We start from the raw sequence: 23,784 nt of genomic DNA, 5'->3' as shown, positions 1-23,784 counted from the left end.
CTTCCCTATTTTCAAATCTAGTTCTGACCTCCTCTTACTGCTTTTATTTCTTGTAATTATACAAACTACTCATGGATACATTTTAAAGAAAAATTTCAGTGATGGAGTGTACATGGGCAAAAATGTAAATTCTCTCTTGGTAACATCCTTCTCAACTTTTCCTCCTCTGCTTTAACAAATGTTTGGTAGTGTGTCCTTGCTGTCACTGAACCTGCATTTGTAAATAGACACACATATACAGACGCTGTATGTGCATCTGTATATGTGTGTCTATTTACAAATGTATGTGGATTTATATACATATCTGTGTACATAAACACATCTATTATGACATTTGTGTATCAGTGGACTCCAAAGAAAACAACCTATTGGCCTAAGATGGTATAATTTAAGCATCCAAAGGAATAATGACTGCAGTTCATTGATGAATATGAACTATATAAAATTCATTTGTCTACAGTTACACTCAGAAAAATGAGTTATACTATGTAAAGCATTTATGAGTGCCTGCTACATAGTAAGTGATATGTGGGATCATCCATGCTTTAAATCTTTGCCAGTAGTTATAATAGGACATTATCAAATTGCATAATTTTCAAAAATCTAAATGGTTTTGATATTCTTGAGCCTTATTTTGCATTTTCCTTATCACAGGTGAGGTTGAAACCCTTGTATATTTTTTCAGTCAGTTGGACTTTTTCTCTTGTGAAATGTTCATCCTTATCATTTTTAAATTTAAAAAACTTTTTCTCTTGCATATTAATGAGTTGTTTATATCCACTATATATTGATTCTTTTGTGTATAAAAAATTTCCCCAGCTTGTCATTTTTCTTTTAGCTTTTTCCATGGTATTTTTTCAATGCAGACGTTTTAATTTTCCTCTCACAACACTTGTTACTTATTTTCTTTTACGGTTTTTGGCTTGTGATGTGAAGATACATCATATTTGTCTCTATTGCTTTCATAGATTCTTTTGTTTTATTCTTTCATTGTGAAACAGGAAAAAAAGGTATTTTTGAGTGTGAAATTAGATGAGAACCTAAGTTTTGGTTTTTCCAAGTGGATCTACATCTCACAGGAAATACCTCAGAACGTGATCAGATCAGTAGTATTAAGAATTTGCAGCCTCCACCAAGTCTGCTATCTTTCCTGTATAGTAATGTTTACAATACCAGGGTAGATACTCCCATAGTTTGTCCCTTTCTGACAGTTCAGTTGACAGGCAGGTCTGAATTATTCCCTGATGGCATTTGGGTCTAGGCCCCTGGGCCACAGGATCAACACTGAATATTCCACACTTCTGAACTGTTTTCATTCACAGGACTTCTGACCCCAAATGTGTGGATATTTTCCTCACACCTACCTATTCTGCAACTCTCCAGACACCGTCTGGGTGTCCTACAATTCAACTCAATTCTGACACTAACTACCTAGAGACAGCATCGGATCCCCCAGATTAAGGACTCATTTCCACAAGACTGCCCCCACTTTAGGTACCAGTCAAACGTCCCATGTTGTCACCTCGACTTTTCATGACCAGCTCTACATTTCTGGGTTCCCACCATCCCCTGACTCACAGAACTCAGGAACGCACTTTACTTACATTTACCAGATTATTATAAAGTCTGCAACTCAGAAACAGTCAAATGGAAGTGATGCTAAGGCAAGGTATGGGGGGACGGTACAGCCGGCCTCTCCATAGCACCACCCTGCCGGCACCTCACTGTGCTCACCAACCTGGAAGCACTCTGAACCTGTTGTGCAGGGGGTGTTATGGTGGTCTTCTTATGGAGGCATGATTGAATTAATCGCTGGCCATTGGTGACTGAACTCAACCCCCAGTCCCTTTTCCCTCTCTGGAGGTTGGGGGTCTTTCTGGTGACCCCATCCTGAAGCTGTCTCGGGGACGGCAGCCACCAGTCAGCTCATTCACACACACAAGACTCATCACTCTGGAGAGTCCAAGGGTTTTAGAAAGTGTGTGCCAGGAACCAGGGACAAAGACCAAATATAATTACCACAGCATTTTTCTGGCTTCTGTTGCCTGTATTTCAGTCAATTTTGTGTTTCTTTTGATAATAATGTGTCTTTTCTTTCTTGTTTCCATAATCTGATTTTTGCAAGTGGTGTTCTGTAGTTTCAGCCTGATGTGTCTACATGCAGATTTCCTGCTTGGCTTTGCTGACTTACTAAACCTGACTTAACAGGATGTTTAATCAGTTCTGAAAATTTCTCATTCTTGAGATCTTTGTATTGTTTTTCTGTTTCTCTATATTCTCTCAAAAACTACATACAGGCCTATGTTAGATCTCACTCTATCTTCCATATTTATTAAACTCTATATTTTTTTGTCTCTTTGTGTGCCTGCTTCATTTTTGGTTACTTTTTAAAATGTATATTGCATTTTACCAATTTTCTTAATGTATATAATATGATGTTAACCTTTTGTGAAATAGTAAGAAATATATACATTGGTCTTTGACCCCAGTTCCTGGCACAGAGCTCCTGAAAATCCTTGTAATTTGCTAAGTGATAACATACTAGGAGTATCTTTTGTTCTACTATTTGATCTCTTTCCCCTGTTCCTGGTGGAGTTCCCAAATCCCTTGGAATTTCCTGGGTGACAGGACTGTCTTTTGTTTAATGAGGTGATTCTGGTTGGGCTCCTGGGTAGGGGCTGGTCACCAGAAAGACCAAGCCATGATTAGACTTGGCATTTTCAGCCCCACCTTCCATTGTCCAGAGGGGAGGGGGCCTGGAAATGGAGTTAATGATCCATCATGCCTGCATGAGGAAGCCTCTGTAAAACCCCACTGGGGTTTGTATGGGGTTTGGAGAGCTTCTGGGTTGGTAAAAACATGGAGGTGCTGGGAAAGTGGCGCTCCCCTTCCCACACACCTTGTCCTATGCATTTCTTCCATATGGATGGTCATCTATATTCTGTATCATATTCTTTTATAACAAACTGTTAAACATAAGTACAGCTTTCCTGAATTATCTGAGATGCTTTAGCAAATTAATCAAACCCAAGGAGAGGGTCATGGGAACCTTCAGTCTAAAGCTGGTCAGTCAGAAGCCCAGGTGACAACTGGGAGTTGCACTGAAGTGGGGTTGGGGGTGGACAGTCTTGTGGAATCTGACGCTGTCACCAGGTAGTGTCAGAATTGAGCTGAATTGTAGGACACCCAGCTGGTGTCGGAGATTGCTTAGTGTGGGTTTAAAATAACATATATGTCGGGATTGGTGTCAGAGTCATAGGCAATATGATCAGGTCGACTTTTTGTATATTTCTTATGAGTCAACGAAAGGAAAACACATTAAACATGACCATGTTATGACAGGAATCAGTGACACTGGAGGACGTGGCTGTGGACTTTACCTGGGAGGAGTGGCAGCTCCTGGCCCCCGAGCAGAAGGACCTGTACCGGGATGTGATGTTGGAGAACTACAGCAACCTGGTGTCAGCAGGTGAGGACAGATCCCCTGTGTCACTCAGAGTGACCCCCGTCAGTGGCCTTTCTAGTCTCAGCTGCTTATACTTTGAAGTCACTGCAGTGCTCTGGATGGCGGATTCCCAGTGCCTCCTGTGTCTCCATATAAAACCATGAGTGATGTTTACTACCAACATGACTGACACCAGCTGTGTGGGCTTTTTTTCTACAGCAACAACTAGTTCTCCAACTGTCCGGGTACCAACTGGGTGTCCTGCGGTTCAATTCAATTCTGACACTAACTACTGAGTGTTAGTGTTGTACTCCACAGGTTTAAGGACTCCGTACCATGGGACTGTCCCCACTTCAGACACAAGTCGCAACTTGACTGTAAATCTATCCAACTTGGCTATAGGTTGGTTGTTTCCACAACCCACTCCCCCCAACTCGGGTTTAATAATTGGCCAGAATGACTCACAAAACTCAGGGAGGCACTTATCAGTACCAGTTTATTATAAAGGAAAAAGGCCAAATGGAAGAGATGCTTAGGGCACTGTGCTTTCCAGGTGTGCCTCCCTCCCAGCACCTCGATGTGGTCACCAACCCAGAAGCTCTTCCAACTTGATTGTTTAGGGATTTTTATGACAGTTTCATTATTACATAGCCGTGATTGCTTCAATTCTTGGCCGTTGGTGATTAACTGCGCCTTCAGCGCCTCCCTTCCCTAGATAGGGAAAGGGGGTGGAGCTGAAGGTTCCAGTCCTCTGACCATGCCTGGATCCTTCTGGCCACCAGCCCCCACCCTGAAGCTATCTAGGGGCCCCTGCCCACCAGTGAGCTCACTCTCACGCAGAAGACACTCATCACTCTGAGGAGCTGGAACTTAGACCAAATGCTATTACAAAAGATGCTTCTAAAATAAATAAATAAGTAAATGCTTCTATCATGCCTTTCTCTTAGGAAATGACAAGGACTTAGGAGCTCTGTGCCAGAAACCGGGGACAAAGACCAAATATACATCGCAATGTCACACATGCTCTCACCTGAGAGAAAAGCCTCTAATGTGTGAAAACTGTCTAGTCCCTTAAATGTAACACTCTCCCATCTTGACAGACCCCAACCCAAGTCTTCTTTCATTTCCCACAAGCAGGTTATCAAGTCAGCAAACCAGACACACTCTCCAAGTTGGAACAAGGGGAAGAACTGTGGATAACAGAGGATGAAATCCACATTCCGGTCTGTCCAGGTGAGTGGGAGAACCAGCAAGGCTGGTGCAGGGGCGGAAAAATGATTTTCCTTTTACCCTTCTAAGTTCTCCTGGCTGGGCTAATAACTAAATTGACATGACACAGGTTAGCAGGTGGAAATAATAAAGTTTATTACTATGGACATACAGGGGGGTCCATAAGCATATGGGACCCAAGGACAGATTGGGCAGTTGAGGCTTATAAGCCATTTTCAGCTAAGGAGAAGTGGGGGTTGTGGTTTGGGACTTCAAAGGGGAGGACAGCAATTTCCATGCGGATGGGAAAGCAATGTCTGCTAAATAAGTGTTCCCTGGGCCATCTTAACAAGGGGACACAGAGAGGACAGGGCTCCAAACCCTGCTCGGCTCCTCCCTGTCTATCACCCCTCGTTCATGTTCAACCATAGTTACCTATGATGACAGCTCCCTTCCTGGAGCAGGTCCTCTGTCTAAATTCTTATAGGCAGTAAGGGGGAAGGGCAAAGGTTTTTCCTGAGTCTTTCATTTCTGGAAAATAACCAGCTTTAACAATATCCCAAAAGGCATGTTTTGGTGTGGCAAACTCTGCTCCTCCCCACTCTCCCATGGATAACTGCAGAAGTCATTCTAGTCAGAAAAGGCTGGGAGGTATTTGAGGGTACAGAAATAGTGCCTCCATCTCTCTCCCCGTAGCAGACTTTCTTTTAGGTGTTTAGAGGGAAATGTACCCCTTTATTCTCTTCTGCAATCTGATCCTTGTTTATCTGACATCTTGGTTTTTGTTTGTTTGCCTAGTTTTCTTCCTTGGCTCCTATAACCTACCTCATCTTTGCACCCTGTCACAGTCTCTCTCCTGCTCCTTCCTCCTTCCCGGCTATGAAATTCCAGCTTCCAGGCCTCACTTCAATGAGAGATCTTTGAATTCATCAGTCTTCTGACTATTGCACTTTCCTGCCCCGATGGGAAATAGTGATTTCTCTTCCTAACCTTTCACCCTACCTTGTATGTTATACCCTCCCAGTAACCTTACCTCTTACTGTGCATTAATCTGCTTCCTTATTTTCTTTTTTCCCACACTCTGAGGTTCTTCAGTGGTTTTATTTTCCTTTTTTTCTGCTGTATTTCTAATCCTTAACATTTTCTTTCCATCTCATGAATCAAGTTATTGTCTGGATGGGACTCCAAATTAATATCTCCTTTAATATTGTCGAACGTACATTTTTAGTTCTAAATACTACTGGCCTGAGATTTCCGAGTTCCTACATGAGCAATGGGAATCATCTTCCTGCCACAAAAACCCTTCCCTTTTTAAATATTAATTCTCCTTTATTATAGTACATTTTCTATCCTGTCCATGCTGGTGTTATTGTGAATGTTCTCTATGTAGGAAGTTCTCATCTTAAAGGTCTCTGCCATTCCTGTTGACAGTTTAACTACGAAAGGCTATTTTATATCCTACATCATCAGTTCTAGCCCAAATCATAGCTTGTGTCTGCTCAATTTACTTCCTTCATACCTTTGATATTCCTGATTTTCCTTTGGTTCATCTTAGGTGTTAGCGTTGTATTCATTTTCCTAATCATTTGTTTTTCTTATTATATTCTTGTTTATTTTTTTAACAGCTTTATTGAGAGAATTCACATATTCTACAATTTGCCAACTTAAACAAACAATTCAATGCTTTGTAGAATGTTAACAGAGTTATGTAACCATCACCACAATCAATTTTGGAAGATTTTCATCACTTTATCACTTAAAAAAACACACCCACTTTCTCCTAAGCCCCAGGCTAGGCAATCACTAATTTGCTTTCTATCACTATAGATTTGCCTGTTCTGGATATTTCATATAAACAGAATCATAAAATATGTGGTCTTTTATGCCTGGTTTCTTTCATTTAGCATGTTTTGGAGTTCTCCCATGGATCAGTACTTCATTCCTTCTTATTGCCAAATCAGATTCCAGGATATGGATCTGCCACATTTTATTTATCCATTCATCTATTGATGGATGTTTGGGTTGTTTCCACTTTTTGGCTTTTATGCTTCTATGAACATTCGTGTACAACTTTTTCATGAACATACAGAGGGTACCAAAAAAATGTATACACATTTTAAGAAAGGAAAAAAACTATTAAAATTGTAATACAATGAATGATGCTAGCATTCATTTGATTAATGCCATCATTTGAACGACTATCATATTACACATTGCTACGTAATTCAATTCAACTTCGAAAAGTAATACATAGATAACATCTCTTAAAATGTGTACATTTTTTGGCACCCCTGGTATGCTTTCATTTTTCCTGGGTATATACCTAGAAGTGAAATCCTTGGATCATATGGAGTCTAGGAAGGATCCAAATGTGGTGCTTCTGGACTCACGGACAGTATTACCTCCTCCTGGCCATGATGTGTGGCAATACACAAGGGTATTAACAGCTAGGGAAGCTCACTTGAGCCTTTGTTGTCCAGAGTTCGTATTGGGGCTCAGTCACATATTGCCTGAATGGTTGACCTTTAGTCTCTCCAGAAGTTGGGCTAATACCTGTAGTCTCCAGTTCTTCCAAAGGTCGTAACTGTATGGTTATCCCAGAACCCAGATCAAAAATCACCTTGTCACACTATTCAGTGGCCAAAGCTACCAAACGAACAAAGACAGTCCCATCAGTCAGGACATTCCAGAGGCCTAGAGGTCATCTCCCAGTAGCCTCTCTTTGGATGAAGTTAAATCTTCACTAAAGGTAACTATAAAAATGAATAATAAAGGGGCTAATTTAGAAAAACAGAGGAAGTAGAGCTTATGCTGTTAGTCAGAATGGGAATGAAAGCATATGTATGACGTACATCTGTCTACATTTTAAATTAGGAAGATGAAGGCATGAAGTAGGAAATATGTGAGGCCATGGGGTTGACTATGAAAGGATGTCCTGAAGTCAGGCAAATGAAAACCACTGTTAGACGGTCTTTGCAGGAGAAGTGGTGGCGTGGAAACATAGATACATGGAATATTCAGGGCGATGTACACTTTCATTGCCAGAATGACTGCTTGGATTTCATATGTGAGTAATTGAGGTAACATGGTGGAGGGTTGGTTGGTTTTGTATTTTTGTAGGTTGTCTTTCCTTTCACCTGGGTGGCAATAGTATAGCAATAGTAAAGAAGTTCTAAGAAAAACTAAAGATAAAGCTGACATAACCTAGGTCTTAAAAGAGGAAGTTGGTCCTTTAGTACACCCTAACTGTTGCCAACCAAGACATAAATGTGGAATTACTGAAGTAGATGCTACTGGTGGCAAATGAGGGAACAATGTATCAGGGTTGTTGAAGTGGGAAAATTTTGGATATGACTTCTGTACTGAATGCAGAATGTGACTGAAAAAGGTGACAGTTGCCATATCCCGTGCAGAACATTAGCTTCTGAAGATGAATGCCTGGTACACTGGCCAGCTACAAAATTTCCTGTCAATCATTGTTGCCCTATTTCGTTATGAATGGGACATATGACAACATGGCACAGCTAGATGAAAGGCTGGAGTGTTGATTTTTGAGTTGTCCTTTCAATATAATTGATGTTTCTGAAAAGTTAGCTTGATGGTGGTCTTCAGAAAGTCAAATTTAGGAACAGGATTATGATACAAGAGTCTGTCTGAACTCATTTTAACTCAAATTCTGAAGACCTTACATTCTTACCTGCTAGGTAACATATTTATTCTATACACCTCAGTATGAATATTTCCCTAATCGCTGTAGTCACAGTTTGGTTCCTCTAAGTGATGTTAAACAATCCCAAAACTCTAAATGTTGAAATGTCTAAAACCTTGGTTTTTACCTTTATCATCTTTCATTTTACTTTGTCTTCCCAACGTATTGCCCAGTCCTCTTTTCTTTTTTTTTAAAGACATTTCCCAGATTTTTTTTTAAGTTTTTTTTTTTTTTTTTAATTGGGGAAGGGGAACAGGACTTTATTGGGGAACAGTGTATACTTCCAGGACTTTTTTCCAAGTCAAGTTGTTGTCCTTTCAATCTTAGTTGTGGAGGGTGCCGTTCAGCTTCAAGTTGTTGTCCTTTCAGTCTTAGTTGTGGAGGGCGCAGCTCAGCTCCAGGTCCAGTTGCCGTTGCTAGTTGCAGGGGGCACAGCCCACCATCCTTTGCGGGAGTCGAACCAGCAACCTTGTGGTTGAGAGGACACGCTCCAACCAACTGAGCCATCGGGGACCTCAGCGACAGCTCAGCTCAAGGTGCCGTGTTCAATTTTAGTTGCAAGGGGCCCTGCCCACCATTCCTTGAGGGAGTCGAGGAATTGAACTGGCAACCTTATGGTTGAGAGGATGCGCTCCAACCAACAACTGAGCCATTCGGGAGGCAGCTCAGCTCAAGGTACCGTGTTCAGTCTTAGTTGCAGGGGGGGCTGCCCACCATCCCTTGCAGGAGTCGAGGAATGGAACAGGCAACCTTGTGGTTGAGAGCCCGCGCTCCAACCAACAACTGAGCCATCCGGGAGGCAGCTCAGCTCAAGATGCCGTGTTCAATCTTAGTTGCAGGGGGCAGAGCCCACCATCCCTTGCGGGACTCGAGGAATTGAACTGCCATCCTTGTGGTTGAGAGCCCACTGGCCCATGTGGGAATCGAACCGGCAGCCTTCAGAGTTAGGAGCACGGAACTCTAACCGCCTGAGCCACCGGGCCCGCCCCCAGTCCTCTTTTCTTGAATAATAGGTGTCTATTGCTTATTTCCACATTTATACGTCCAAGCTGACTTTGATGTCTGTACTACATATCTAATAATCATTTCATAGTTTATGTTCCACAATGCATACTTTTTTTCTACACATTCTATATTTCAGTAATATTCCTCATCTTGATTTGAGATGCTTCTACCTACCCAGTGGCTCAAGCCATATGGAGAGTTAGCAGAGTGATCCTGGATTCCTCACTTGCATTAACCACTCTCCCCATTGAACCCATCATTTAACCTTGTCTTTCCCTTTTGCAAATATATCCTGATTTCCTGCACTTTCTACCATCTCCATTGCTCCTCAATCCATGTTTAACAATCTCCAACTCCCTTCTTTTTTCCCTTCTTTATTCAGTTTTCCCTAACTAGATTTAAGATCAATGAAAGTAAGTCATATGTTATATATTCCAAACACCAGCATAGTGCCTGGTACACAGTAGCCATTCAATAAATAGTTTTGGAGTAAACAAATGCAACCCTCATCATTTTGGATTAGTTGTCTTTTTCATCTCTGTGATCTGGGTCTTTCCAAGTTCTATGGAATGGTATTCCTCCAAACCCTGTCATTTGCTGCTAACAATGACTTGCTTGTATTTTTTCCATAGCTGCATGTTTTGCAAGTTCTTATTTAGAAAGCAGCCAAATCTACATAAATCGTCAACTATGTAACATTTTAGGTACATTAACTGCTATTTCCTTTTGGTTTGTTTATATTATTGTGTTTTTACCAATGTGTAAGAAATAAGGAACATTTATAGATGATTTTTTTATAGTGTTATCACAGGGTTGTTGCTGAAGTGTCATTTTTATAAGAATGCCAAGGAAATTTTTAAACAGTTTTTTTTCCAAACAAGATTATAAAAGATGCATTGTTCTCTTCTTCCCTAGAAATTGACAATGTTGATAATCATATCCAGGGTAACTTGGAAAATGAAATAATGCTGAAAGGTATGAAACAAAACCACAAACATAATGCACTTGGAAATAATGTTCCTCAAAGCCAAAGTCATTTTCCTTTCAGGCAAAATCATGATATGTTTGAGTTCTACATGAAAACTCTGAATTCAAATTTAAGTTCAGTCAACCAGAGCAAAAGCTATGAAATTAAGAAGTCTATCAAATTGAATGGAGATGGGAAATTATTTCTGTGTGGTGAGCGTGAAGATTTTCATCCCGCAGTTAAAGTCCTTGTAAGTGCAAAACCCATTAGCAATAAGTCCCTGGCCATTAATTATAAGAGAACTCTTGAAGTCAAGAAAGCCCACGTGTGCCATGAATGTGGGAAAGCCTTCATTAAGAAGTCTCAGCTCACTGATCATGAGAGAGTTCACACAGGAGAAAAACCTTATGGTTGCAATCTGTGTGCGAAAGTATTCTCCAGAAAGTCCAGGCTCAATGAACATCAGAGACTTCATAAAAGAGAGAAATCCTTTATGTGCAATGATTGTGGTAAAGTCTTCACCATGAAGAGCCGTCTGATTGAGCACGAGCGAACTCACACTGGAGAGAAACCCTATGTATGCAGTGAATGTGGAAAAGGCTTCCCAGGGAAGCGTAATCTCATTGTACATCAGCGAAATCATACTGGAGAGAAATGCTATGTCTGTAGTGAATGTGGGAAAGGCTTCACTGGGAAGAGCATGCTAATCATACATCAGCGAACTCATACAGGAGAGAAACCCTACACCTGCAGTGAGTGTGGAAAAGGCTTCACCACAAAGCACTATGTCCTCATACACCAACGAAATCATACAGGAGAGAAGCCATATGTGTGCAATGAATGTGGGAAAGGTTTCACTATGAAGAGCCGTCTGATTGAACATCAGCGAACTCACACTGGAGAGAAACCCTATGTGTGCAATGAATGTGGAAAAGGTTTTCCCAGGAAGAGTAACCTCATTGTGCACCAGAGAAATCATACAGTAGAGAAATCCTATGTATGTGGTGAATGTGGGAAAGGCTTCACTGTGAAGAGCATGCTCATCATACATCAGCGAACGCATACAGGAGAGAAACCTTACACCTGCAGTGAGTGTGGGAAAGGCTTCCCCTTGAAGAGTCGGCTGGTTGTGCATAAGCGAACTCATACTGGGGAGAAACCTTACAGATGTAGTGAGTGTGGGAAGGGCTTCATTGTGAATAGTGGACTGATGTTACATCAGCGAACTCATACTGGAGAGAAACCCTACGTATGCAGTAAATGTGGAAAAGGTTTTGCCTTTAAGAGCAATCTTGTGGTACACCAGCGAACTCATACTGGAGAGAAACCCTTTACATGTAGTGAGTGTGGAAAAGGCTTCACCATGAAACGTTATCTCATTGTACATCAGCAAGTTCATACAGGAGAGAAATCCTATATATGCAGTGAATGTGGAAAAGGCTTTGTTATGGAAACCGAGCTCATTTTACATCAGCAAATCCATACTGGAGAGAAACCTTACGCATGCAATGAATGTGGGAAAGGCTTCACTGTGAAAAGCCGTCTAATTGTCCATCAGCGAACCCATACAGGAGAGAAACCTTTTGTATGTAGTGAATGTAGGAAAGGCTTCTCCTCAAAGAGAAATCTCCTTGTACATCAGAAAACTCATAGTGGGAACAAACCCTAACAACAAAATGAACATGGTCACACCTTCAGGAAGAAAATATGCCTTGTACAACATCAGAGACTTCATACAGGATAGACTTCTTTTATATGTACTGACTGTGGAAAATCCTATTTATATAGTATTGGTCTCATGACCCACCAGGGGATTTACACAGGAGACAAACTGTATAAGTATGTATGCAGTTAGTGTGAGAAAATTTAGCCCCCACTGTACATCAAAGAACTCATAAAAGAGGGAGACCCTCTGGATTCAAGAATTGGGGTAACCTTTCTTGCACTTGTCAAGCCTTGTTAATACACATAACAAATGAAAATATTTTTTGAGCATTTACGCTCAAAACTTGAGCAGGGGACAAACCATGCTAGTCCAGTGGACTCATTAAACATCAGTGTGCTCCTAGCATATTGGAATATAGTCAGTGTAGAGTAGCCTGTTGCTAGATTTCCACCTTTGAAAACTATGATCTTTGCATAGGAATGAAATTTAATGAATGCAGAGAATGTGCTAGTGCCTTCAGTGATCAATTACCTCACTTTGTATGTCAAAATTAACATGTAGGAAAAATATTATGATACATTCAAGCAGAAAAGTCTTAAGGAAACATTTCTAGGTAATTGTATGTCTGAACAGTATGTACTAAGATAAATCCTGTGAATGGAGAGACTAGGAAAGTCTTCTATGGGAAAAAAGACTATCTCATCAGTGATCATAAGAGATTGGCAGTGAGCTCATACTTAGTAGCAATGTGATGATTGTGGGAAAGCCATTGCTTATAAAATAAAATCTCAATAGTTGCCTAATATACATGCTGAGGAAAAAATTTCAGATGGCAGAATTCATCATTTCCCATGAATTCATACAGAAATGAAACTGTTAGGAACATACTAACTGTGGAATACCTTTAGCAGAATATCAGAGAATTCATAGAGAGAAGCCTCGTGAAAATAATGTACACTTGAGTTTTCTATCACAAGTCTAATTTACACACCTGGCATCCATTCTGGGACAGGATATCTTGAACCATATTCTCAATGATTCCATAATTTTAAAGAAGCCAATTATTAACACTGATTAAATTGTAATGTTACATACAAGCAGGAGTGTTCTGAGCCCACTCTGTATCATTATCTGACTAGCTCTTGCATTTCTTAGGCTCTAAATTCATCTCTTTCAGTCTACTACAGTGTTTCCCCAAAAATAATACCTAGTCAGACAATCAGCTCTAATGTGTCTTTTGGAGCAAAAGTTAATATAAGAGCAGGTCTTATATTATAGTAAAATAAGACCCGGTCTTATATAAGACCCGGTCTTAAGTGAAATAAGACCGGATCTTATATTAATTTTTGCTCCAAAAGACGCACTAGAGCTGATTGTCTGGCTAGGTTTTATTTTTGGGGAAATATGGTATGTACTTCAAAAGTAAAAGGAGTATCCTCATAAATGTAATTCAACATATTTGGATGTATTGATCCAAATTTATAAATAGCATTAAGTAGTTTACAAAAACTCCTTAAATATGATTTTTCTAAAATTTGGTTTGAAATATTTTATACTCAAAAGAAATTACAAAATATGCAAAGTTCCTGAGTACCTTTACTCAGCTTGTTAGTGATATTATCTTACATAACAATCATACATCATAAAAAACAATAAAATGACATCGGTTCAGTGCTGTTAACTATTTACCTTATTTGGATTTCACTAGTTTTTCATGCTTTCGTGTGTGTGAGGTTTTTTTGTTTTGTTTTGTTGTGTAGAGTTCTAAGAATTTTTATCACATGTACAGATTTCTGTAAATTCTACCACAGTCAGGATGCAGAGTTGTTGTGCCAACCCAAAAACATGTCTTCCTGCTACTACTGTATAGTGTCACTGTTCCCCCATCCCTGACCCATGGTGATTACTGATAGTAGTCCATCACTGTAATTTTATCATTTCATTAAAATGGAATTATACAGTGTATAACCTTTAAGATATTTGGTTGGTGCAAAAGTAATTGTGGTTTAAAGTTTAAAAATAATTGCAAAAACCGAAATTACTTTTGCACCAACCTAATAGGCATTTTTCCCTGCTCAGAAAATTGCCCTTAAGATCCATCCAATTTGTTGAGTGTATAAATAATTCTACTTTTTGTTACTGAGTAGTATTTTTTTTTTGTATTGATGTACTATCGTTTGTTTATCTGTTCACTGTTGATGGACGTTTGGGTTGTTGCCAGTGTTTCATTGTTATGAATAAAGATGGTATGAACATTTGTGTAGCCAATTTTGTGTGAACATGAGTTTTCGTTTCTCTAGAATATACACCTAGGAGTCATATGCTAAGTGTATGTTTAATTTTCTAAGAAACTGCCAAACTTTTCCAGAGTGGCTGTACCAATTTACATTGCTACCAGCAGTGTATGAATGTCCAGTTGTTCTGTGACCTTTTCAGCACTTGGCATTGTCATATTTGATTGTAGCTGTCCTATCAGGTGTGTGGTTGTATATAATGATGGCTTAACTTCCATTTCCCTAACAGTGAATGATGCCCAACATCTCCACATACATTAAGAATCTTATCAGGTAAGGTTGTTATTTTGCTTTCAACCATCAAATATAATTTTAAAAATTCAAAAGGAGAACAGCCTATTATATTTGATGATATATTTACTCTTTCCTTTTTCTTCATTCCTGATGTTACATGTTTCCTTCTGTTATTTCCTTTTTGTCAGTATTTCTGTTACTAGTTCTTTTTGAAAATGTCTGCTGACAACAAATTCTGTTTTTCTAGTTATTTCCCTTCATATAAGAAGGATATTCAATCCAGTTTACAAATGGTAAGTCCTGCTCACAACAAAAGAAATAGACACTTGCCATACAGTGTCACGGCAGAATTTGATCTCCAACTCTATATTAATTCCCTCCTTTAAAAAAGATTTTTTTGAGCATCTATCTACTGCCAGCCACTGTTGTAAACACTGCAGTCACAGCAATGAACAAAATAGTCAAAGTCATGGCCTTTATGGAGCATACAGGGTAGTGAAGGAGAATGAGTAAAATAAACACATAGAATGTCAGTTCTGTTAAGTACTATGAGGAAATATGAAACCTAGCAATAGATTGTAGTGGAGGAGCTATTGTAGTAAGGGTTTCAAGGAAGGCTTTTCTGGGCAGATGTAATTTAAGCTATGACCTAAGTGTACTGAGGGGAGCCAGCCCACATAATATTTGATAGCCCCAAACACTCCAGGACTGTTTCTAAGTGTTTTCTCTGGGCCTCCTGCCTCAGGATTCTTTGAGAAGCTTATACAAGATGTAAATTCTTGAGTCACACCCCACATTTCCTAAACCAGAACCTCAGTGACTGGGGTCCAGGATTCTGGGTTTACAATGTAAGCTTTCTAGTCTATATTAAAATTTGAACATCTCTGCCCTAAATCCTGGATTAGAAGCAGAAATGTGGGAAGAGATCAAAGGTAGAGATGTGGAAATGAGACTCAGTAACAGACATGAGAAACATCCAAACCTGTAGAGAATTTTTGAGTTTATTTGAGCCAAACTGATGCCATGTGCCAAGGAGCAAGATCTCAAATGCTCCCAAGCAGGTTGTGGCTTTGTGCCATGTGATATCAGTCTGCTCTCCAGGAAGGGGAAGGACCTGGACATTGAGTCCAGCCACTTACTTGGTCAATGATTCAATAAATCCTGCATATATAATGAAGCCTCAATAAAAACTCTGGACACTGAAGTTTCGATGAGCTTCCTTGGTCGGTAATACTCTTGAGTACTGTCACACATTATGGCTCAGAGGAGATTCTGGGCAGTATTCTACAGCAAGAATCAGATATGAGTGCTCTACTACCCAGGCCATCAGATCCTTTCCACTTCTTGTCCTGTGAACCTACCTACACACGCTGCCATGACAATGTCAGATCAACTCATTCCTGAAACTGATCCATCAGGATCCTAGGATGGGCTGCCCAGGCTGCCTTAAGTTCTCTGGACCAGAAGCTGAGCTCACCTTTCAGAGCTTGACATCCCAGGTGAATAGGGATGAAATTTAATCCCTGAAAGGAATACATGCTCTTACTATTGTTGTGGAAAAGCGGCAAGGACTGAGAGACTCAAGCGGCATGCAGAGATCAGGGAGAACACAGCTTTATTACACCGGAGGGCTCAGCGGGATTATTCCCAAACACTAAGCACTTACTGGGGTCGGGCGCTTTGTTTTATAGGGTTAGGCCTCTGGGTTGGAGGGAAATCTGTCCGGGGTGCCGGGGAGGTCCGTCCCTAGCAGCTGTGATCGCTCAACATTGTTTTGACGGGGAGGCCTCTAACTATGGTGCCCGCTGGAGACAGCTCCAATAAAAGGGGGATGGAGCTCCTAGCGGGGCCTGCAGGAAAAAACCGTCCCAACATATTCCCCCCTGTTGATGATCGGAAGGGGAACCCTGAAGATCATCATCTAAACTGAGAGAGCGACAGCCCCGCAGGACAAGGATGTGGGCGGTGGTCACATGGGAGACGGCACCTTCGATGAAGCAGACAAGGGCAGCGAAGATGCGCGGGCCGATGGCAGCAAGGAGGAAAATGGAGAGCAAGGGAGGAGCCAGGAAGTCCAGGACTGAGAGCCAAACCCCCAGGAGGCGAGCTCCTCACAGCGGTTCTGTATGCGATCCTCGGAGCTCACGGACCTTGGTGGCGACAATCCCAGACTGGTTTATGTAGTAGCAAATTATTCTTGGAGGAAGACACAGGTCCCACCCTTTTTGGCCATGAGCAGGTCTAGGGCTTGCCAGTTCTGGAGGGTGACTGCCTCCAGGCTGGAGAGTTAGGTCTGGAGTGACGTGAGTGAGTCTGTGACCCGCTCCATGTCATTGATTTCTTGAGAAAGTCCGTAATAAAAGCCGATGGAAGTCCCAAGGCTGGAGGCACCAGCGGCGACCCCTGTAAAGATGCCAGCACCTATGAGGAAGGGGATGACAGCCACCTGACAGGCATGATGAGAAGGGGAAATCCGAGACTGGAACTGTTAGTTATTGTACAGGGAGGCGGAAGGGAACATAAAGGTGAGGATGCAGCCAGTTCCATTGTGATGTGCATCCCGACACCTGTATGGGTAGCCTCCTGTCACAGAAGAGAAATATGCCGGCAGGAGTGCAGAAGGGTAAAGGTGCAGAAAAGCTCTGGCAGCCGGGGTCGGGAACCTGTGTGTGGCCTGGGAGCAGATAACAGGCTAAGTTCGAGGCAGGAGCCAGGGGACGCCAACCGGGCTGGAGACAATGGAGGCGTTGAGCCGCCGGGCAAGGTCCTGGGCATCCAGGAGTGTGGCCCTGCGGAGGGAAGTCAGGCCGAGGCCACAGCAGCGAGGCTGGGGCGGAGCAGCCCGAGCCATCGCAGCAATCCGGGCCGCCGCAGTGTCGCGGAGGGCAGTGTCCTGGACTCCACTGCTATTGGAAGACCCGGCTTGGACTAAGTAGGTCCAGCAGACAGACCCTCCGGGGAAGAAATTGCAGGGGGACTGGGAGGTCTGAGGCTCTTGTTCCGGACCCCCGGAAGCAGGGACATTTTGAGGAGAGACTTAAGGGGGAAAGTCAAGGAGACTCAAGAGCCAGAGGGCTGCAGGCAGGAGAGCACGAGCAGAGGAGAAACCCATAACAGAAATCTGAACAGGAGGAGACCCCTCTGGGTGGGGGTCCAATCAGGCGGGGTCGCAGAGATGAGCAAACGAGAGGCCATAAGGGTCAGCAGGCAGAGGCGACAATGGTTAAGGGAGGTACAAATAAGAACTGTTATTCAGGTGGTCTTCTTAAGTGTGGTCTTCAGTGGCTCATCGGGCACTGAATGAGAAGTCCAGGTAGGCTGGTCCAACTCTGCTCGCTTGACTCAGGAGCGGTGAATCCACGGTGTGATTCTGGAGACCTTAAGGGCAGTGGGGGTGACAAGGATTACTGTGTGTGGCCCGTCCATATTGGGCGGAGGAGCTCACGTCTCTAATCTTTGACCCAGACCCTGTCACCTGGAAGATGGGGATGGACGGGGATCCCTAACGAGTCAGGAGTTCTTTCTAGTAGATGTGAGTGCAGGCTCATAAGGATCTTTCCTAGGGCAATAAGCTGACCTGGGAGTTACCTACTATTCTGAGGCTGCCTGGGATGGATGATAGCAATGGGGGAGGTCGGCCATAGAGAATTTCAAACAGGGAAAAACCATCCTTTCGAGAAGTACACCGGGAGCGGAGGATGGCTAAGGGGAGTAGATCCGTCCATCCCAGGGAGGTTTCTTGGCATAGCTTAGACAATGTTTCTTTGAGGGTACGGTTCATGCACTCTACTTTCCCTGAACTCTGAGGTCAGTAGGCCGTGTGAAGCTTCCAGGAGACATTGAGGGCTGAGGCCAGATTCCGTAGTACATCTGAGACAAGGCTTGTCCATTGTCGCTGTGAATGGTGAGGGGAAGCCCATACCGTGGGATGATTTCACGGAGGGGAACTTTGGTGACTTCTAGCTTTTCAGTTTGGGTGGGAAAGGCTTTTACCCAGCCCGAGAATGTAAAGACTAAGTTAAGAAGGTATTTTGTCCCTCGGTGAGGGGTTATTTCTGTGAAGTCTACCTCGATATCCTCAAAAGGGACAGATCCCATTCGTTGGACCCCAGGCAGTGGGGTCAGTCCGGTCTTGGGATTGTGCTCAGCACAGGTAGCACAGCGCTCCGTGATAGAGCGGCATAAGGCTGTGAGTCTGGCTGTATAGAAGTTTTTGGCTAGCAGGTTTTTAAGTCCAGTCTTCCCTAGGTGGGAGGTAGAGTGATGTTCTGAAATGATGCGGGGAGCGAGGGCGGCCGAGATAAACAAGCGGCCATCACGCAGTATCCACCAACCCTGAGGATGTCGGGTGGCCCCCTTATTCTGTGCCCAGCTGTCTTCTGCTGCGGTGTAGGTAGGGCTTGGCGAGGCTGGGGTGGTGGAAGCATTGATGGCTGCGTCTGTGTCCTGGGTGGCTGCCCTCACGGCTTGATCAGCGAGGTGGTTGCCAGCAGCCGGCTTATTGTTCCCTTTCTGGTGCCCTCGGCAGTGGATGGTGGCTAGGCGCTGGGGTGCCCAAGCAACTTCCAATAGCTGTGGGATTTCGCCTCTTTTTGATGGTCTTCCCTTCAGACGTGAGGAGGCTACGTTCTTTACAGATGGCCCCATGTATGTGCACGGTGGCAAAAGTGTACTTGGAGTCTGTGTAAATATTGGCCTTTTTGTCTCTTGAAAGCTGCAGTGCCCGTATGAGAGCTCAGAGTTTGGCCCATTGGGCTGACTACCCGGCAGGGAGTGCCTTTTCCTCCAGAACTTCCGAGGCTGTAGTCACAGCGTAGCCAGCTCTACGCAGCCTACCCTGTAGGAAACTGCTGCCGTCAGTATAGAGTGTAACCTCTGCATCCTGCGGAGGAGAGTCCTGTAGGTCCGGCCGTGTGGCATGAACCTCAGTGATGAATTTTAGGCAGTCGTGTTCTGGCTTGCCTTCGGCTGTGGGGAGGAAAGTCGCTGGGTTTATGGCTTGAACAGTCTGGAGACTTATGCGAGGATTTTCCAGAAGGAGTCCTGGTATTGGGTGAGCCTGGCATTGGAGAGCTATCGTGGACCCTGACAGTTTATGAGCGTAATTACAGAACGGGGAACCTTGACTGTGAGTTGTTGCCCGAGGGTGAGCTTGTTAGCTTCCCTGATGAGGAGCACTGTTGCGGCTGAAGCCCGCAGGCATGGGGGCCATCCGGAAGCAACCGGGTCCAGTCTTTTTTATGGATAAACAGGCAGAAAGGTTTTTCCGTATTGGGTAAGCCTAAAGCCAGCGCTCTTCCAAGCAAGTCTCTGAGTTTTATGAAGCCTATTTCCTGTGTCTCTCCCTATTTCCTTTTCTCTCTCGCATTACCCAAACAAAATTGGTTTCACTGTAGTTTGGGGACTGGGCAAGGCCCAGGCTGCACTCGCCGAGCGTGGGGGCAGTGGGGTGGCTGCCCGGGGTGCTCCCGGGTCCCCAAGCCAAGCTGGGAATGAGCCTGCCAGTGGCTGCAGTTGGGCCACGGTTTCACCTAGGTTCGCAGCGTGGGAGCGCGTGGGGCATGGCGGCAGGGGGGGGGGGGCTTCCTCAGAGGCCACCGAACAGGGGAGCAGGGACCTCAGAGCGCCCGGGGAGCAGCGCCCCAGTCGCTACTTTAAGGCTCTCGGGTTTCTCCCTCCACCCCGAGGCCCGCTGAGCTTCCACGGCAGAAACGCTCTCGGTGTTGAGAAGGCAAAAGAAAGGGACAGTATTGCCCCAGGTGCACGCCCTGGGAACCCTGTGCTCCCAGCTTGCGCAGCCCGTGCCTGGGTGGAGGGCGCCCCTGCTCTGCGTTTCCCAAACACAGTGGATTGCAGCTCCCTGGGATGTTTTTCTGACACTCAGACGTCTGTCCTCAAACATTCAGTGGAGTTTTCTTGTGTCCTCTTGGTGAATGGGCTTTGTTGGAGGGGTGTTAGGAGTTTCTTTCGGAGCCTGGGTTACGAGAATCCTGCACTGTTCCTTTTTACTAGAGCAGAACCGTACCCAAGGTGGAAGGGTCCTGGCAATTTCCAACCAGGAGTCAATGTATGGATACTAATGCGGGTGACCAGGATTGCCAGTCACTACAATATAAACGCGTCGGAAGACCTCTGCTGTCAACTGATGTTAAAAGTGGGCTATTCTAATTCACAGAGGGTTCTTAATTTTTCCTGGGGTCATGCAGACTCCATAATTTCCGCCAAAACACTTTCTAAAATTCTTTAACATGCAGTCTAGGACTGCAGGCTTACTTTGCTTCCCTCCCATAGTGTATGATGTCGCAGATGGTGGGGAGGGGGATTTACTCATGTGCTGCCTTGCTCACGTCCCTTGCGGGAACTTAGGAGCGTTTTTGGCTACAGTGTACAGAACAATTCACAGACCAGGCCACTCCGTGGAGTGAATCACCGTTACGCCAAATGACGCTCCGCGAGAATCAGGGCGAAGCTTACTCAGGTTTCCATAGTCAAGGCTGCGGAAGCAAACATTCAGGCACACAATCAGTCACTCACACACCGGGTTGACACCCTCCCATGCGTGTCCCTGACTGGGTAGGTTATAAGAACCTACTGGGAGGTGATCAGGCTCCCCTTCTGTCACATGGGACAGGACTGACTCGGAAAATGACCTCGAGGCTTACCTGGTCCGACGGGAGGAGGATCCGGCTGGTTGTCCCCGGTCCCTCTCAGTGGATCCAACTGGGGAGGCGCGGGCTGCGGCTGCCCAGGGAAAGCCCAGGCCAGGGTCCACCCAAATCGGTGTGGCGCGCCTACACCCTTCTCAGGCCTCCCGTCACTCCGCGGCCCGCCTCTCGTCCCACACCTGTGGCACAAGGGGCCAGTGCGATTGGGTTTCCCGGTTGGGGAATCAAATGTTGCGGAAAAGCGGCGAGGACCAAGAGACTCAAGCGGCACACAGAGATCAGGGAGAACACAGCTTTATTACGCCTGCGGGCTCAGCGGGATTATTCCCAAAGACTGAGCACTTACTGGGGCCGAACGCTTTGTTTTATAGGATTAGGCCTCCGGGTTGGGGGGAAATCTGGCCGGGGTGCCGAGGAGGTCCGTCCCTAGCAGCTGTGATCGCTCAACATTGTTTTGACGGGGAGGCCTCTAACTATGGTGCCCGCTGGAGACAGCTCCAATAAGAGGGGGATGGAGCTCCTAGAGGGGCCTGCAGGAAAAAACCATCCTAACACTATTAATAAATTCTTGATGTGTAGAAATTAGAAAATGTTGCCTTACTGCTGCCGAACCATTTGTTCCCGCACCTTTCCCAGGGTATCACAATGGAGTGCCTCAGCAAACTGAGACCTGATGGAAAGATATCGGTAAAGCTTCCTTAAGGGGATGTCTCAGCAAACTGAGACCAGATGGAATGGTATCAGTCACTCCACTTCAATGGATGGTTTCAGAACAATGATGCCATCCCCTAGGGTTATGCGTGTGTGAAGACACAGTAGTGCTGGAGCACAATAGGGACTTTCGGGAAAATAGGCAGCAGGCACGTAACTCACAGACCTTGATTTTAACAAGTTTTACCTCCTCATTTGTTAACTAATAAAAGCTACGTGTTGGCCCGATTCGGGGCTCAGTCCTGAGGCTTGAGTCCCTTGGCCCCTCTTACACTTTATTCTTGGCTACTGTCTTTCTTAACCCTGCTCCGCCCTTCTTGCTTCCCACAGCTCTTGTCATGCAGGACGTGACAAGAAAACATATAAGCAAATGCAGAAATTTTTTTTAATTAATTTATTTTTTATTAAATTTATTGGGGTGACAATTGTTAGTAAAATTACATAGATTTCAGGTGTACAATTCTGTATTACATCATCTATAAATCCCATTGTATGTTCATCACCCAGAGTCAGTTCTCCTTCCATCACCATATATTTGGCAATTGCAGAAATTTTAAATCACCCATAATTATACCTAAGAGCCAAACATTGTTAAAACTATATTCTGCTTTCCTCACTCCCTGGCTATCTTGGTGGCTACTCTTAGTTGGGGGACTTCCTGCACCTAAGACAGGAAGATGGTGGCCACAACGAACCAAAAGTCACTGGAGTTGACAAAAGTCTAGGCTCCAACTTGTTATGAAAAGTGGAAAGTACGTGCTGGGGTACAAGAAGACTCTGAAAATGATAGACAAGGCAAAGCAAAATGGGTCATCCTAGCCAACAACTGCCCAGCTGTAATGATGAGCAGGGAAAAGAAAGGGGAGGACACGATAAGAGGGACTAATTGATTTATTTAGTAATATCTAATCAGTTTATTTAGCAATGTCTAATTTATTTAGCAATATCTAATAGCAAAAGACAAAGGCAATTAAAGTGAAAGGCTAATGACAGAAAGGAAAGGCGGTTAAGACTAAACTATATACATTGATAACAATGTCATGTCAAAGGAGTATACATAATATAAGTTTACGAGATCTCAACATGTTCACTATTCATCAAAAGTCACTTAGCTAAATACACGAATAACATCAATAAGGAGTATCCAAAAGCAGTAATAAACTCTATAGGGTAACAACTATTACAGTAGATGCCCAAAACTCACCAAACGGGGGGAGAACAGCACTGGAAAAGTCATAAATCAAAACCTTGCCAGGTCTGTGGCTGAGAGAAACTCAGGCGTCTCCCACTGCTGCTTGCTAGTTCCCCAGAAAGTTGCTGTTGTTGCTGTTGCCGTTGTTGTTGTTGCTGTCACTATTGTTGGAAGTTAGGGCGTCTTTTGAGGCTGTAAGCTGCAATCTGCACACAAGTTTCTAAACGCTAACAAGTTTTCAAGAATGTTGCTGCTGTTGCTGTTGCTGTTGTTGTTGCTGGAAGTTAGGGCATCTTATGATGCTGCAAGCTGCATACAAGTTTCTAAAATATTAACAGTTCTCAAGAAAGCTAACTGGGAACAACACTGGAGAGGTTGGGAACCAGCCAGACCTCACTCAACAGATCTGCGGCTGGAAGTCAGGGTGTCTCCAGGTGTTGTAAGCTGTGTGTCGTATACAAGTCTTCAAAATGTTAGAATAATGATGAATCATCAATGACAAATGACAAAATGACGAAATTACACTGCCAACTGAGGTCTGTCGTATATTTTCTCAAATGTACCTTAGAGCCAAGAACTTTGTTCTTGCCTCCCCCTCAGGGAATGGCCAGTTCTGGGAGGGTTCAGCAGTTACTGTGATAAAAATATTGCTTACCAGCTGAAGGGCTAGTTCATCCAGACAAGCAA

At 43.8% G+C, this 23,784-nt stretch overlaps 1 protein-coding gene across 3 annotated transcripts in view; it reads left to right on the top strand.

Moving 5' to 3' along the window:
• The window catches only part of ZNF432 (zinc finger protein 432), a 29,559-nt gene extending 6,183 nt beyond the window's left edge, over positions 1 to 23,376 (top strand). The window contains exons 5-7 of one of the 3 annotated variants that reach the window (XM_088800508.1): positions 3,343 to 3,469; positions 4,580 to 4,678; positions 14,525 to 23,376. In XM_088800508.1, the coding sequence (XP_088656634.1) occupies positions 3,343 to 3,469; positions 4,580 to 4,678; positions 14,525 to 14,556 (258 nt within the window). In that variant the 3' untranslated portion in view covers positions 14,557 to 23,376. Of the gene's footprint in view, positions 1 to 3,342; positions 3,470 to 4,579; positions 4,679 to 10,283; positions 14,270 to 14,524 lie in introns of those variants that run through there. The other 2 variants (XM_088800507.1, XM_088800506.1) reach the window with 2 other exon arrangements.
• The last annotated feature ends 408 nt before the right edge of the window (positions 23,377 to 23,784 follow it).

Source organism: Rhinolophus sinicus, chromosome 8 (genome assembly GCF_057876585.1).
Source record: "Rhinolophus sinicus isolate RSI-liver-muscle chromosome 8, RSI-T2T, whole genome shotgun sequence".
NCBI lineage: Eukaryota > Metazoa > Chordata > Mammalia > Chiroptera > Rhinolophidae > Rhinolophus > Rhinolophus sinicus.
The sequence above is the reverse complement of the archived record's forward strand: the minus strand, read 5'-3'. Positions and strand labels throughout refer to the sequence as shown.